Source organism: Gossypium hirsutum, chromosome D07 (genome assembly GCF_007990345.1).
Source record: "Gossypium hirsutum isolate 1008001.06 chromosome D07, Gossypium_hirsutum_v2.1, whole genome shotgun sequence".
In the NCBI taxonomy this organism is placed as follows: Eukaryota; Viridiplantae; Streptophyta; class Magnoliopsida; order Malvales; family Malvaceae; genus Gossypium; species Gossypium hirsutum.
The window spans coordinates 8,550,730-8,567,705 of NC_053443.1; the positions used below are offsets into that span (position 1 = coordinate 8,550,730).

At 33.9% G+C, this 16,976-nt stretch overlaps 2 protein-coding genes across 3 annotated transcripts; one reads left to right on the plus strand and one right to left on the minus strand.

Annotated features, from left to right (window-relative positions):
• Positions 1 to 6,323: 6,323 nt before the first annotated feature.
• Positions 6,324 to 10,126, minus strand: LOC107953474 (chaperone protein ClpB1). Of its 2 annotated transcripts, none has more exons than XM_041097348.1 (5): positions 9,865 to 10,126; positions 7,573 to 9,562; positions 7,197 to 7,476; positions 6,899 to 7,096; positions 6,324 to 6,807 (listed from the first exon to the last, which is right to left on the minus strand). In XM_041097348.1, the coding sequence occupies exons 2-5, from the start codon at positions 9,525 to 9,527 to the stop codon at positions 6,502 to 6,504; spliced, it is 2,739 nt and encodes a 912-aa protein (XP_040953282.1). In that variant the 5' UTR covers positions 9,528 to 9,562; positions 9,865 to 10,126; the 3' UTR covers positions 6,324 to 6,501. The 2 variants fall into 2 exon arrangements, with proteins under 2 accessions (XP_040953282.1, XP_040953283.1); XM_041097349.1 differs by having other exon boundaries at positions 7,573 to 9,540; positions 9,865 to 10,118.
• A 1,203-nt stretch (positions 10,127 to 11,329) lies between these two features.
• Positions 11,330 to 12,065, plus strand: LOC107953475 (18.1 kDa class I heat shock protein). Its single transcript, XM_016888793.2, has one exon. It carries the CDS (start codon positions 11,473 to 11,475, stop codon positions 11,947 to 11,949), a length of 477 nt encoding a protein of 158 aa, XP_016744282.1. The 5' UTR covers positions 11,330 to 11,472; the 3' UTR covers positions 11,950 to 12,065.
• Positions 12,066 to 16,976: the final 4,911 nt, after the last annotated feature.

Here is a 16,976-nt window from a genome sequence, read left to right on the forward strand (position 1 = left end):
AAAATGAATGCAAAAAGAGGCGTTGATTCTGATTCAATTATATTAGAATAACTTTACTAAAAAACGAATCTCTTTACAGAAAACAGATACATTTTACATATACGACCTTGCCCTAATACTCAAAGCATTGACTTTCCTAAGAAGTCAAGCTAATTCTCAGCCCCGGCCCGATTCTGATTCGTATTTTAAGTTCAGCATGTCAGCTTGAATAGCTAAAGTTTGCAGATGGTCAGCTATTTCCCGTACTTGAATCGCAGCTTCACCCATAATGTGATCTCTATCCCTAATATGACCTTGAAAGTGTTGGAATTGCTCTTTCCAGTGTTCATTATTCGTTCAAGAAGCTCAACTCGAAGTTCACAATTTTACAATGCGGTCTCGAGCTATTTTATCTTTTTCTTTAACTCTTCAATCTTATTTAGGCTTACTTTCAACTCAATTACGGAGTGGCAACTACGATATTGACGCAATGACCTATCTAATTCTGCTACCCAAGCTCTTAATCCAACCTTTTCATTTTGGCTTTCTAACAAATCCCTTTTTAGAGCATCTTCTCGAACTCGAGCATATTGGAATTTCTTTTCCCACTGATCAGCTCTAATCTTTTCTTCTTTAATCTCTTGTCGCCATTGCTCCGATGTTTTTTATGGGTGTCGAATCCACCAATATAAACCTACACCTAATTTTTCAATTTTAAGTAGTATAGGGAGTAGGGTCGATCCCTCGGAGACTGGGTTTACTGCAAATTGTTGCTCTCTTGACCAAATTTATGTCAGGGGCAGTTGTCGTGCCCAAGATATTAGGGGGAGGATAAAATCGAAAACCTGGAACCTGAAATAAATAAATAAAACGCGTAAAAAGTAAAAGTTGAAAATGAAATAATAAAAAGCAGTTAAATAAATTTGAAGAAAAATTAATTAGAATAAGCTCAGCTTTAGGCACGGGTTTGTCCTCGTCTTTGAACCGATCCTCAAAATTAGATGAACTCCTCTTTTCCAATAAGCTAGTTATAGCTACCAAGGACGCCTCAGACACCAACTCTTCCTTGTGTAAATTAGTTATGGAACGTTCAATAACTAACTCTTATCGATCGAACAACCACGAAACGTTAGTGATTTAGAACTCCGGCAGCTTTGCGATCTAGAAGAGCCTAACTCGAACCAATGCCCTTAACCACGTGGGACATTTAAATCCGGTTACTACTTCCCTTGACGGAACCAAACAGCAATCTCCACTTGGCACGCCAATGTGTTCACAGAAAACCGATTAGAAACGTTCCTTTCGAAATTCCAACTGTACGTCTAACCACACTAAATCAAACGACGTCTTTTTTGACTTAATGTTGATCTGACTTTGTGAGTTGACAAAATCATACTCTTAATCCGGAGAAATAATAAGTACTGGAATTTAGGAGTTAATTTGCTCGGGTGCGTAACTCACGGGTTTTGACGAGGCTAATTCCAGCCTAAAGCTGAAATGGACACTTAATAATAAAAAAACTTGGTAATTAAAAACTTGATTAATGACTTGATTCAAGACTTGATGATAAAATGAACACAGTAGTCCACTATTTATACTAGTGGCTTTGCTAAATTAAGAGCCAACTAGTATAGAAAATCAAGGAATAAAATATTAAAAATCCCTACATAATCTCCCACTAAGTCAACAAAAATTTCAGCTAATTAATCTTGGAAAAATTTTACTTTGGTCCTCCTTCTTTGCTTCTTTCTTCAATCTAGCCCAATTGTCTCTTTTTTCTTCCATTTATCCCCAAATTGCATCCCTACACAAAATTCAACAAAAACATGGAAAAAATTAGTGGAGCACTCTTATAAATTAACCAATTTAATTACATAAAATATGTAACTTTAGCATTTAATCAGTTTTACCCAACCCAGCAGTCCTTATCGACAAGCACAGCTTCTTATAATCTATTTTTAGACTGTCAAGTCTTCATTAGCCTTGTTCTTTCCTTTTATCATTTTCTCAGTTTCTAACTTCAGGACGTCGATGTCTAATCCTAGCTGCATCTTTTCTTCTTCCAACTGTTCTATCTTTTTTTCCAGCTCCGGCCTTCTCTTTTCAAAGTCTTGCTTTATGATTTCCAACTCAGACGGGATCACTTGTAAGTGCTCTTCTATCGGCCGAGTGTTTTCTTGACTTGACACAAGGACATTATCATTGACTATTTTACCCCACCACCAATCATACTCGAGGGTCATAATGGGATTTGCGGCAAATCTTTTCATTCTGTGTATTTGGCTCCAAGCGTTCGATATTTCACGAACCTTTTTCTTGTAATTATCACCCTTGTACGCAAACTTGCATTGAGCAACCCTTGTGTTGCTGGTATGAACTGCCTTGATCTATACTGTCTCAATACAAATAGAGGGGCATATCCAATAGCTCCCCATATCTCGAGTAAAGGAACCCAGTCGAAGTCTCCACATCGGTACAAAATCTCATCAGGGATCATCCAAGGGGCCCTCCATTCGACGTCTTCTTCTTGGAGACTCTAGAGAATTAATACTATTAAGATTTTGTGTCAAATCCTTAAGGAACCTTTTAGTTTCTGGGTTTCGAAAACCCTTTTATCCGAAAAATGTCATCTTTTATCGGAGAATACAGTCCTCGGCCATTCACAGCAGCAGAACGCGAAGAGCCAGGTAGGTTTTCAACCCCTTTTTTATTTTATGTTTTATTTATAAAAATATTCATAAAAAATTAAAAGGAAAATCACCTTGAAGTTTTGTGTTATGTTTTTTTTTATTACTCTTACGTGTCTAAAAAATTGCATTGGTTGTTGTGGCTTTTATAACCGATTACACTATTATTTTTATCTATTTTTCTACTATTTTTGCCAATATTGTTTGCGTGTTTGTTCGGCCCTTGCAGGTGGTGGTTGACGGTGGCAAAGGTTAGGGTGCGACGTTGACGTGGCCGAGGCATAGGAGCGACGACGAGGCTAGGGTTTCTACTGAACACTGTTTAGGTTTTAGGCCATTAGGGTTTTTTACTTATTTTGGGCCATTTGGGCCTCTTTTTTTTGTAATTGGACTGGACTATTTTTATTTGGTTTTATTTATTTTGTTATTTTTGTTCATAGTGGGCCGGGAAGAATTGGCTTGTTACAAACGTAAACCAGACAAGGTAAGTAAGATGAACTTGTCCTTATAAACAAAGAGAGATCAACTATAGAAGTGATGAAATTGAGTTCTTTTACCATAAAAATTTTAAACTTGTAAAACTATGCTCCAAGAGCTTGTTTTAGGCCATAAAAAGACTTGTGTAACCTACATACCAAAGGTTCTCCATTAGCACCAACTTGTTCGAATCCTGGTGATTGCATCATATAAACTTCCTCCATCAGATTATCATTAAGAAATGTGTTACTGATATCTACTTGTCGAAGTGACCACTTGTGAGTAACAACTAATACAATGATAGTTCAAACTGTATAAGGTTTGGTTACATAATTGAAGGTGTCTTGAAAATCAAAACCTATGAGCATACACTTGTGCCACTAATCGAACTTTATAACAATCAAATGTGCCATCTACTTTCTTTTTTATTTTAAATAACTACTGACATCCAATAGGCTTGCGATTTTTTGGTAAGGGCACTAAGCTTTATTGAAATAGCACAATTCCATATTAAAAAATACAAGGTTATTGAGTGCTTGTACTACTATACATAGAGGTGGTCTCTCCACTTTTAAATCATTCCAAAATTTGTCATTTTCTTTATAAGACAATTTTTTCCTCTTTCTATTTGTAATTTTTCACTTGTATCGTTTGTAGTGAAATATATTTGGTAGTGTTCAAGGACGTAGGCATAATTTGCCAAACCTCGTTAAATTCTGGTGTTCTTTATTCTTTCCCTTTCAATATTTTGTAGGGTACATTTGTAATGATATATTGTGCTATTAAATTACTTTGGAGGGAGATTTTGTCTAAGAGGTTGGGTTTTAAGCGAGATCGTCGGTGACCCTTCAAATCTTTCTTGAGAATTGAACCTAGTGTGGTTTTCTAGTACGATAATTTACTCTTTTTTATCCTATTCACATAACAAGTGGCATAAGAGCCGAAGGTTATTCGAAGTATGCTTTGTTGTTGCGGTTTAAATTGATCTTACACATTAGAAAAATATTTCCTTGGACATATTGAAAGATTATGGTTGAAATGGTGGACAATCCAATAGCTTTAACATCGTCCATGTAGGCGAGACCGATAATAAAAAATACTAGATTAACAGTGGAGATCTTCGATGGCACGAGTCATTTCAGTATGTGACAAAATGAGGTTCTAGATGCTCTCTTTTAGTAAGATCTAGACATTGTCATTGATGAGAAGAAATCGGATGATTTGAAGGAGAAAGATTGAAATCCTATCAAATGTTTGGCATATGATACAATTCGATCGTGCCTTTCTTGAGAATAGAAGTATGCTTTCAACAATTATTATCATCATAATCTTATAGTTCATGTTGAACCTTATACCAATTTTATTCACATATAAAAACACATATTATTTCAACAATTATTATTATATAAGTCACTAACTTATCTTGACATCAATATAATTCATATCTTTAACTTTATATCAAATCATATAATCAAGCATAAAAATTTAGCTTCTAATATCAGATACATCAATTTACATAAGGTATAGTTGCTTATGTTGTTAATTAATCAAGCTTGAAGGTCACCACTTGATCTTTGCACTATCAATTGAATTTCAGCCGCAACATGAAACGAACGAACTTTAAAATTTATGGCTACCATTAATTTAAAATATATAATCACTAATTAAAAACATGGATTAAAACATATTAAGTTAGCACAAATTGATTTTACCATCTGACATCCACTATAGCCTTAGACCCTCTATAATTTGATTTTGCTTTCACTAGGTTTGATAATCCATTTACGAAATAGTATCAGTTTCACAACCAAATAAAATATAACCAAAATCAAGCATAATTGCATACTTTACAAATAATTCCTTTTTTTAATCTTTATATATGAAATGCTTGTATCTCATTATTTACTCAATCAAATCAAAATTTAGCTTCATATTTATTCTCTAGGGATCTCAAACTATCCATCCATAGCATTTATATCCAACATCTTTTACTCTTTAAAATTGAGACCCTAAATACTCGATAATGACCTTATTCCAACATTATCCACTTTAACTACCAACATGTTTTCACTTATAACAGTTTCATAGTTCCATGCATCAATTATTCTAAGTGTTCCAACTTAAACAACCAAAATTACAAGAACTAACTTATGGGTTGGTTCATTAAAATTTGCTAAAAGTCGAGCCAACTTACCGTGGAATTTATGGCCGGTCATGGAAGCTTAATTTCATTCTTCTTGTTTCGGTTGAAGGATGAAGATGGATGAAAATAATGGAAAATGCTTCCATTATAAGCTATATATACATATAATTATCATTTAAATTAAATTAATAACTAAGATCTAATAACTAAACCTTGTAATCATTAGTGGGATCGAACGACTAACATCAATTTATGCCACTAACCTTATTTAAGCTATGGCTAAATTGCATCTAAGCCCTTTCTGTAATTGCCACACAAGTGCTTGTCTATTCCTTGGCCAATTTCTACTAACTTGATCACTAAAAAATTTTGGTCCTATACTATTTTTAATATTCTATTTAACTAATTATTAAATAATTTTATTCCTAATTTAATTACTAATATTTTTATTTTTTAAATTTGTATTCAACCCATGACTTTTTCGTTTCAACTTAATAAATTCAATCTCGAAATTAATTTTTTTCGACATCAACATTACAGTCTGATTTAAAAGAAATCTTATGCGGTATATAATTCTTCCTTTTACTTAGAATATCATAAATTTATATATAGTGTCTAGTTTTAGGACTCCAACTATCGTATATTACAATACATAATATAGGAATTTAATCTCACTATTAGAGTTAGTTTTAGAAAATTATATGTACATTCACTTAAAATTAAAAAAATTAAAAAAATTATTTTTGAAGAGACTAATCAAGAAATACCAATATAAAAAGATCCAAACGACCTTTCTCATACTGACAAGTGGAATGATCTTACAAATTTTAGAGTTAAATTTTAATATCATTGATTAACTTAAATATTCTATTCTAATTAAAATATTAATATAAATTAAAATGATATATATTATAGCATTCAAATAATTAATCCACTCCAATGCAATTTTGGTTTCCTTTTTGAAGATTACTCATTGCATAATTAACCTTTAAATATTTTTATATCTAAAATATTTTCAATTATTAACTTCCGTTATATACAAAAACATATAACACACTTGAAATTGCGTTTAAAAAAGGACATACATTTGAAATTATTTTGAAAACGCATAGAAGAAATTAGAACATTTGCAAACTCAACAAGAAGGGCTTCTACAGAAACCCTTTCACCATTCAACATCCTACAAACCAAAAATACAGAGAACACACGTAACATTTACATATCCATCTCCTCATCCTCATCCTCATCCATCTCTTCAACCTTCATCTTCTTCACTGCCTGCGCAGCATCGCTCCTTGGCTGCCCGTTTGGGATTTGGATCAATACCTCTGATTTTTGGCCGGTGGCAGCGTTAACTAAGCCTCCATTTTTCTCCACCCGATACACCAACTCGTTTCTTTTGGGACTCGCATCAACATACACTGTGGAGTTCTCATCAATTTCTTCTTTCACTAACATTCTCGACAGCTCCGTTACGACCCTTTTCTCCAGCCATCTCCTTATAGGCCTCGCACCGTAAACCTACAACAGCAAAGTAAAAAGAACATTATACCCAACACCCGACACTCGTACCCGAAAGCAAAACGATGTAGAACATGGATGATGTACTTACTGGATCATAACTCTCTGCTAATATGTAGTCCAGAGCTGCATCCGTTACAGCCAATGCAATTCCCCTCTCAGCAAGTCGGACTGCCACATCCTTCATTTGCAACCTAGCAACTTTCCTCAATTGGTCGTGTGCGAGCGGATCAAAAACAACAATCTCATCAAGTCTGTTAAGCAACTCTGGCCTAAAGTGTCGCCGAACCTGTCAAGCAACCCAAATTAGTATCATGTTAATACCATAAATGCTTCAAAAATGAACCTCAGTAGGGTCCCTAATTACAATAAACAGATCATTTAACTACCTCTTGCAATACGCGATCGCGTGCAACTTGCATAGAAGATTTTCCACTAAGCCCAGACAGAAGATGTTCGGCTCCAAGGTTTGATGTCATGATGATCACCGTGTTTCTGAAGTCGACAGTGCGGCCTTGGCCATCGGTTAATCGACCATCATCCAGCACTTGAAGCAGTGTGTTGAAGACAGAGATATGTGCTTTCTCAACTTCATCAAATAGTACAACACTGTATGGCCTTCGCCTTACAGCCTCGGTTAGTTGCCCACCTTCCTCATGTCCGACATACCTGATATACAAAAGTAAAAAAAGGAAGTTAAGCTACTATGATACAATGATAATCCCAACACTTGGATGCATAGCATGTACAAGATGCAGCACATACCCTGGTGGTGCACCGATAAGTCGAGCAACTGAGTGTTGCTCCATGTACTCGGACATGTCAATCCTGATAAGCTGGTTCTCGTCATCGAAGAGTTGTTCTGCCAGTGCCTTAGCAAGTTCTGTTTTTCCAACACCAGTCGGACCCAAGAAAAGGAACGAGCCAGTCGGTTGTTGAGGTCTTCCTAATCCAGCTCTCGACCTCAAAACAGCCTCTGCAACAGCCTCAACCGCTTGATTTTGTCCCACCACTCTTTGGTGCAGCCTCTCAGCAAGCCCAATTAACCTCTCTTTCTCATTCTGTCCGAGCCTCGTGACAGGAATGCCAGTCCAGCGGCTTACAACCTCTGCAATATGTTCAGGTCCAACCGTTTCCGTTAACATTATATTTTCATCTGTGGTTCCTTCAAGCTGCGCTATCGCAGATTCCACTTCCTGAATTGCTCCATATCTCAAATCCGCAGCTCTTGCCAAATCATATCTTCTTTCAGCCTCCTGTAAGGCGAACATGAGCTCTTCTCTCTTCTGTTTCAATCGTCGGATCTCATCAACCCTTTGCTTCTCCTTCCTATATTTCATCATCAGCGGCTGAAGCTTGTCTCGCAAGTCATCAAGCTCCTTCCGTACTTCAACCAGTCTAGCTTTGCTCGCTTTATCCTTCTCCTTTTCCAAAGCATGCAGCTCGACTTCTAATTGCATTCGTTTTCGTTCGAGATTATCAATCTCTTCAGGCTGACTGTCAAGCTGAACTCTCACATTCGCACAAGCTTCGTCGACTAAGTCAATCGCCTTGTCAGGAAGATGACGTCCTGTAATGTAGCGACTCGATAACTGTGATGCCACCACCAAAGCGCGGTCTTGTATCCGAACACCATGGTGACCTTCGTATTTTTCTTTCAACCCTCGAAGGATGCTGATTGTATCAGCAATGCTCGGCTCAGCGACATAAACCTGTTGGAACCTTCTTTCGAATGCAGCATCCTTCTCAACATACTTCCTATATTCCTCCAGTGTCGTTGCACCAATACATCGAAGTTGACCTCGAGCAAGCATAGGCTTAAAGAGGTTAGCTGCATCCATGGAGCCCTCGGTTCGACCAGCCCCAAGTACCAAATGTATTTCATCGATAAAGAGAATCACTTTCCCTTCGGCTTCCTCAACTTCTTTCAATACAGCCTTCAATCTTTCCTCGAATTCACCTCGATATTTTGCTCCAGCAACTAACGCACCCATGTCCAACGCGATAACTCTCACATCAGCAAGATTACTAGGAACATCCCCTCTAACAATCCTTTGAGCCAAGCCCTCTACGACTGCAGTTTTACCGACACCCGGTTCTCCTATGAGAACCGGATTGTTCTTCGTTCTCCTTGATAGAATCCGAATAACCCTTCGGATTTCCTCATCTCGGCCTATCACCGGATCAAGTTTTCCTGCTTGCTCAACAAGATCACGGCCATAAGTCTTTAGAGCTTGAAATGTAGTATCCCCTGAAGCACTTTCCACCTTCCTCCCTTCCTTTCCTCGAAGCTTTTCTACTTCGGATTTCACTTTTGCCGGAGCAACACCAGCTTCCTTTATCAAATCAGCGATCTGGGAATCCTCGAGAAGGCCGAGAATCAATTGATCGACGGCCAAATGGGTGTCGCCGCGTGCCTTTTGCGCAGCTTGTGCACGACGGAGTACCTTAATAAGGGAAGTGCTGGCGGGGATTTCATCCGGCGGAGGCGACTGTGATGGGAGTTTCTTTAAGGCCTGATTAAAGATCCTCTCGGCGGATTGAGCAGCGTTTTCACCACCGGCATTGGAGATAGATTGAGGGAAAATGCCAGTGGGATCGGAGATCAAAGAAACAGCAAGGTGAAGAGGGGTGAATTGGGCATGGCCGTTGCTCATCGCTAGCTCGTGAGAGGCGGCCAGAGCTTCATTTGTCTTGTGAGTGAATTTATCGGGATTCATCGTAGTTTTACTTCTGTTATTACCAAAAAAAAAACCTGGAATTCATGCATCCATTTCCTTAACTTAGAATCCCAAGAACAAAAACGAGTAATCTTCAATGAAGAAAAATATATATCCATCGCATAGAAGTAGATTGCAATAGCCAATCTTCATAAACAAGTCATTAATAAATTAAAAAAAAAGTTTACATACAGTTTCTAGTACCCTCACGCACAAACAAATGAACCCAGATAGTTATTATTTCTTAGCTAAGAACAAGATGAGAAGGAAAAACAGAAACTACTTTGATACAATTCAAACACATATAGAGAGTGGAAAAAAAGGGGTTTTGACTTACCAAGTGATCGAAGTTGAGAACAGGATTTGATAGGATGAGTCGAAAAACAGAGTTTATTTGAGTCTGCTTGTTGGTGGTGGTGTGTTTTTTCCGGGAGAATAAAATAGTATATGTGGCGATTTAATGTTTTTTCTTTGAGAGAAGTGGGAAAGGAGGAGAGTGGGGTTTTGTAGGAGTGAAAGAGGGTAGTTTATCTGGAAGATGATAGAAGAAGTTGCCGCTAGAAATTACTAGATACTACTCTTCTAGTTCATGAACCGAACATCCTCGAATTTTCTGTAACTGTAAATCATATAATATTGGCTCCACTCGCTGCTTATGAGATTGTCTTCTCACGCGTCCATTGTTTAGATATATGCATTAATTAAAATTTTATTATAAAAACCAATCCTAGTAAAATAGATGGAGAATAAAAAAAATTTATTATAGAATTTTTAATATAAATTTATTATTGCAATTTATGCACCATTATTTTTAGAAAGAAATTAGAAAGACTACTTATCATTCCATCGTAAAACACATTATATTTTTAATGAGAGAATTCAAGTTTGAGTATTAGAAAATAATATTATTGGAAGAGAAAAATATGATCTTTAGTAAAAAAAGCTAATTAATTAATATTTTGGTTTATAATATTTTAAAAGTATAATTACTTATTTGACTCCCAAACTTTACAAAAAAAAATTATTTTAACCCTTCTTTCAGTTTTTCACTTCTTTTAATTTTAAATTTACATTTTTATCAAATCATCCAAAAATAAGTAAAAAAATAAACATCTATTAACTTTATTAACATAGTATCCATATGGTAATTCATGTGTATGTCACGTCAATAATTAATTAATTTTTTTAAAAAATATGTTTTAAACAATTTTCTGTATTTTTAAATAATTTGTATATTTTTTAATAAAATATTAATTAATTGATGAGATAGCACTAATAACAGCATGCCTAGTTGAAAATCTTATAAACAATGTATGTTAACTTTTTTCGCATGAATAATTTTTTAGTGGCTCCGCCACCGAATCTCCTCTAATTGATTATATTAAAACCGAAAATCAAAATTAAATATAATAAGAAAAGAGATAATTAAAACTAAACTCCAGATCATAATGTTTTTTTTTTTTTAATTCCATATTCTATCTTGCGGAGAAAGTGAAAGTTTAAAAATAATTTAAACTAACCGTAACTACCCTATCATCAGTTCCCTTAAATTTTAATTATCAATATTGATAAGAAGATAGCATTAAATCAAATAAAAAATTGAGTATCCTATTTGAAAAAATATCAACAAGCTTTAAAAATATCTGACGAAAAGAATCAAAGATACTTTCTCCTTTCAAAGAGTTTGAAGAAAATTAGAGCATTCGCGAAAATTCTAGAATATTCGTGAAATACCACAAAAATACATGTACGAGAAAGTACTAGATTCCACTTCAACTTCTTATATAAACCCGACATGTTCTTCCCCAACAAAGCAACCAGATTTAAAAGATCTCGTAAGCAATCAAATTCGCTGATATTTCCTCACGATTGGACACTAAATACTTTCTTCTTCTTTTTTCTGGTCAGAACATCAAATCATTTGTCCTTAGAGAAAGGAAGAGAAATGGCCATGATTCCAAGTTTCTTTGGCAACCGAAGGAACAGCATCTTCGAGAATCCCTTCTCCTTTGACGTATTAGATCCTTTTAGAGGCTTCCCTTTGTCTTCTTCATCACTCGCCACCACGCGTATCCCAGAAACCGCTGCTTTTGCCAACACCAGAATCGACTGGAAGGAAACTCCGGAAGCGCACGTCTTCAAAGCCGACCTCCCAGGGCTTAAAAAAGAGGACGTGAAAGTGGAGATTGAAGATGACAGGATGCTTCAAATCAGCGGAGAAAGGAAAATAGAGAAGGAAGACAAGAATGATGCTTGGCATCGGATTGAACGTAGCAGTGGGAAGTTCATGAGGAGGTTTCGGTTGCCTGAAAATGTGAAGATGGAGCAGGTGAAAGCTTCCATGGAAAACGGGGTCCTTACTGTTACTGTTCCCAAGGAGGAAGTGAAGAAACCTGATCTCAAATCCATTGAAGTTTCGTGAAACGTATGCAACTATACATATGTAATATTATATTGCCCATTTACAGCTTTGAGGTTTTACACAATAGTTAAAAGGAAATAAAATCTTGGTGCAACCCAGATATTGCATTCATTTTTTCAATCATTAGCCTCGAAAATTTCTAAATAACATTAAATGGTATGATCCTTTTGTCACTTATGGTTACGTTCATTCATTACAAAATTTTCTTTTATTAAAAAATATCAGAAGGCTTAATACAAAAATGGGGAAAAAATGCACGTTTAATTTTGTAGAAACTACAATTTCTATTTTCATTGACTCCAATATGTCGGATATATTTTGATAATGTGACATGTTGATTAATTAAACAATGTCACTTAAGGTTAATTAATTTAGTAATATTTTTTAAAAATATTTTCCCGATCAAAAAATATTTTTGAGTATAAATTAAAATTTTTTGCTTCTATTTTTGGTTAAAACAGTGTTTTTTTCAAAGTATATTTTGTTTCAAAAGCACTGTCAAACATATATTGTTTAGTAATATTTTTATCTCAAATGTATTTTTTATCCTAAAAATGTTTCTGGAAAATAATGTTAAATTGGTCCTTAATCAAATGTTGACATTTGATAATCTAGGTTAGATTATCTTTTTGTTTTATTTTTCATAGAAGATGGAATGCTTAAAAATGATTGTTTCAAAATTTTAAGTATTTAAAATACAATCAAAACTAGGTATGGTGCGTTTGAATCTACATTTGTTAAATTATACTTTATGGACAAGTTTAAACACTTTTCAAAGAAGAAACAAAAAAATAAACACGAAAAATTTGCATTCGTTAAATCATAAAAGAATGTAAACTGGACAAGATACGAACATCATCGTCTAATAGAAGGTAGAGACAAATTGATCAAAAAATAATCAAGCTCCAGTTATTGCAACAACAAACTAACACTTTAATGTCCATTGACCATTGCAATAGCCAATCCAGATAACCAAAAATTGAAGTTTGAGACCCTCAAGCCTTAGTTTCAACAAACAATGAAAAAAATATCAAAACACCAAAACAAGATTCAAAAACATCAAGACCTAGTTCTGGTAGCCATCAAACAAAGAAACTAATAGGTGATAATTAGGTTCTATTTGTTTCATTGAAAAAGTTTCCAGAAAATAATTTTTGAAAATAGCCTACTTTTCTGGAAAATTTAATATTTTCTAGTGTTTGTATGCATCCGTGTAAAATATTTTCGGTTATTTGGCAAAATTTTTAAAAATATTTCATAAAAGTTGTTTTCAATGAAACAAACATACATTCAATATTTATGATGAAGAATTTAAATGAAATAGTGAATTGATGACAAAGTGATGTTAATGTGAAATTATAATAAATAATGAATCTTCATGATGTTAAGAATTAAATTGTAAATTTTGTGAAACTTATAATTGAAACAAGAAAAGTGATATGCATGAAAAATTGTTTTGTGAAATAAGATATTATAATGAAATATTTGATTAGATTGCTTATATGGTGAAAAATAAATTACATAGAAATAGATACTACATTGAAAATTGTAAAAAAGTTTAAGTGTTTAATATGTGAATAAGGAAATTATGATAAAATTTTAATGAATGTGTTATGAGATGATGACATATGCATAAAGAATTGTAAAAGTGAAATTATGGAAAAATATGATTTTTTTATGATAACAATGACTAAGTTGTTGAACTTGAGAAAATATGTGGGTAAAATACTAGAAGTGAAATCCATAGAAATTTGATATGTAAAGCAAGATATTGAGATAAATTATGTGATTAAAGTGTAACAAAAAAGAAAATTGGTTTAATATGATTAATTACTGAATGTTGAACTTTTATGACAAAATGGGACTAAATTGAAAAGTTATGAAAGTTCATATGAAAATATTTGATAAGTGAATAATATAGTAGAGAATGTAACATTTCGGTGCTTTGAACTGATATTCGGGTTGGGTATGGGAGTGTTACAATGAACAGAGTCGTATCAATTTGGAAAAAGTCTTACGGAAAAAAACACTTGATAAAACATTTTACGGGAATAAGGGGTAATTTTACGTTGACTGGAAAACCTGTTACATTGATAATCCTATTTTATATGAAACAAATATCGAAAAAGGCTGAAAATATTTTCGTAAAAGCTTTTATGTTGAAACAAACAGAACCTTAGATACATGTTTCTGGTCTTCCATGCTCATTTTAGCTTACCTTTGAGAGAAGTTAAGTTGTTAAAAAAGGTAAATTGTGGTTGGATAGTTTGTAGGCAAGTTGTGTTTTTTGCTTTCTTTTTGAGTAGTTTTAGATCATTAAGAAGGTATATTTGATGGTGTGTAGTTGTTGAAAAAGGTTGAATGTATTGTAAGTTCATGATTGTACAAACAGAGATTGACGTCGTAGCCTGCTACTGTTGGATGCTGCAATGTGAAGGAAAAAGCTATTAAGGATTGGCCATAGTTAGAGGTCACAACATCAATAAGTTGTTTTAGGCTGAGCAACTAAAGGAGTCATATGACTCGCAATGTTGAGAGATCGAGGGCACGGCATGGAATAATTGAACATTGAAAGAAATCCTCATCGCCGAAATAGGGTATGAGGCATTACCAAATTTTATCGAATAAATTTTTCGTTGTTACAAGTTAAATACTATTCATTTATCAAAACATACCATGACGTCCCTTGGATGGGCCCCCGAAGCCCAAAATATACATCGGGACCAAACCGGGATTAAATTGAAACCATAAAAAAATTTTCACAAAATCCCAAAGTTTTTTTTTTTGAACTCAATATAACCCCTTTATAAATATCTAATCTTCCCTGTAATTTTAAACCGAGACCAATCGAACATAACCAATCCATTTCAACATATTTTCGAGATAGATTTAACATATTCATAAAATAACCTCATCACATACCAAAACCAAAATTTGTTAGCCATACCAATGGCTAACCATATATTCATTTCACATTAACATTTACTTTACTAGCTTATACATGCCATTGATTTCGAAAATAAAGTTTCTTTATATACCGAGATATTGAGGTTGATAGTGTGATACGTCTCTGACCGAATCCAACCTTCGAGCTCTTAACACTACAAAATAGGAGAAAAAGAAACAAGGTAAGCACTTTGTGCTTAGTAAGCTCATGTAACAAGAATTATACTTACCTAATATTTTCAATACAATGCAATAAACTTTCATACATCCATTCAATATGTTACTCCCCGAACATGCACAAACTCAACATTTAAGTTAGTTCAATAATTCCATGTATCAATAATATATATATCACGATTGATGAGCTCATCAATACCATGATTTTCATTCCCTTGTTATTTTTTTCCATATTTATCCCGTTGAATTTTTCAGAATTTCGATGGATTTTCAGGGGTACACTTTAGTGTACAAATCTGGGTCCGTTAATTCATATTCATGTGCGCACATTTCCATTTCAAAGAGCACACTCCCGCGAACCTCATCCTTACAGCAGGGTTACCAGTCCAGGCTAAATCCCCTGCAATGACAATTACTCTAATGAGCTTGGATCTGAATTACCAGTCCAAGCTAAATTCAGACCCTAATTCGGATTACCCATCCGAGCTAAATCCATTTTCCACATATTCTTCGGGAGGGCTATATCAAGAAAGGATCACCCGTCCGGGCTAGATCCTTTTTACCGTCAATTCCTTTTCAGAGATCCATCGAATTTTCCTTCCATTCAATCAGGATTTCTTCCCCTTTTTATCAAATATATCAAGGTTTCATCAATTTTCATACAATAAATATTCAAATCATGTTCACATCAATAACAAACATTTCAAGCATTTAAAAATATAATTCAAGTTACACGAACTTACCTCAAAACTTGTTCGTAAACAAAAATCTACTAATCCCGAACTTTTTCTTTTCCTCGATCTAGCTTCGTATTTGAATTTTCTGGATCTAAATAAATAAATTTAATCATTAATCTAATACATTTCATGTTCATATGTAACATTCTCTATAATTCCATTATTATTTATAGTTCATTCAAAGTTGTCTCATTGAGTCATAGTCACTAAATTATTTATATCTTGAGTTACAAAACTCCAAATTAAGATCCTCTAATTTTCCCTGAAACTAGACTCATATATCTTCTTACCATAAAATTTTCAGAATTTTTGGTTTAGCCAATAAGTACAGTTTATTCTTTAAAGTTTCTCCTGTTTCACTGTTCAACAGTTCTGACCCCTCTTCACTAAAAATTAATTATCTCATTGCAAAAAATTCAGATGATGTTCTCGTTTGTTTATTTTAAAAATAGACTCATTAAGGATTTTAAAAATATAAATTTAATCCTATAATTATTTTTCTCTAATTTTTTATGATTTTCCAAAGTCAGAACAGGGGAACCCACTTATTCTGACCTTGTCTCACAAAATCTATTATATCTCATGATTTACAATTCCATTGCTTACACCGTTTCTTTTATAAGAAACTAGACCTAATAAGCTTTAATTTAATATTTTATTCATCCTCTAATTAGATATATACAATTTTTGGTGATTTTTCAAAGTTAGACTACTGCTGCTGTCCAAAACTATTTTAGTGCATGATGTTTATTACCATTTTTCCCCTAAGCTTTCAATAAATGATAATTTCATCCTTGCTTAATTAGCCTTTCAATTGAGCTTATTTTTCTCAACTAACACTTTATTCTATCACTTTAAACTACTTTACAACCTTGGAAATCAAAATCTAATCCCGAACTTTTTCTTTTCCTCGATCTAGCTTCGTATTTGAATTTTCTGGATCTAAATAAATAAATTTAATCATTAATCTAATACATTTCATGTTCATATGTAACATTCTCTATAATTCCATTATTATTTATAGTTCATTCAAAGTTGTCTCATTGAGTCATAGTCACTAAATTATTTATATCTTGAGTTACAAAACTCCAAATTAAGATCCTCTAATTTTCCCTGAAACTAGACTCATATATCTTCTTACCATAAAATTTTCAGAATTTTTGGTTT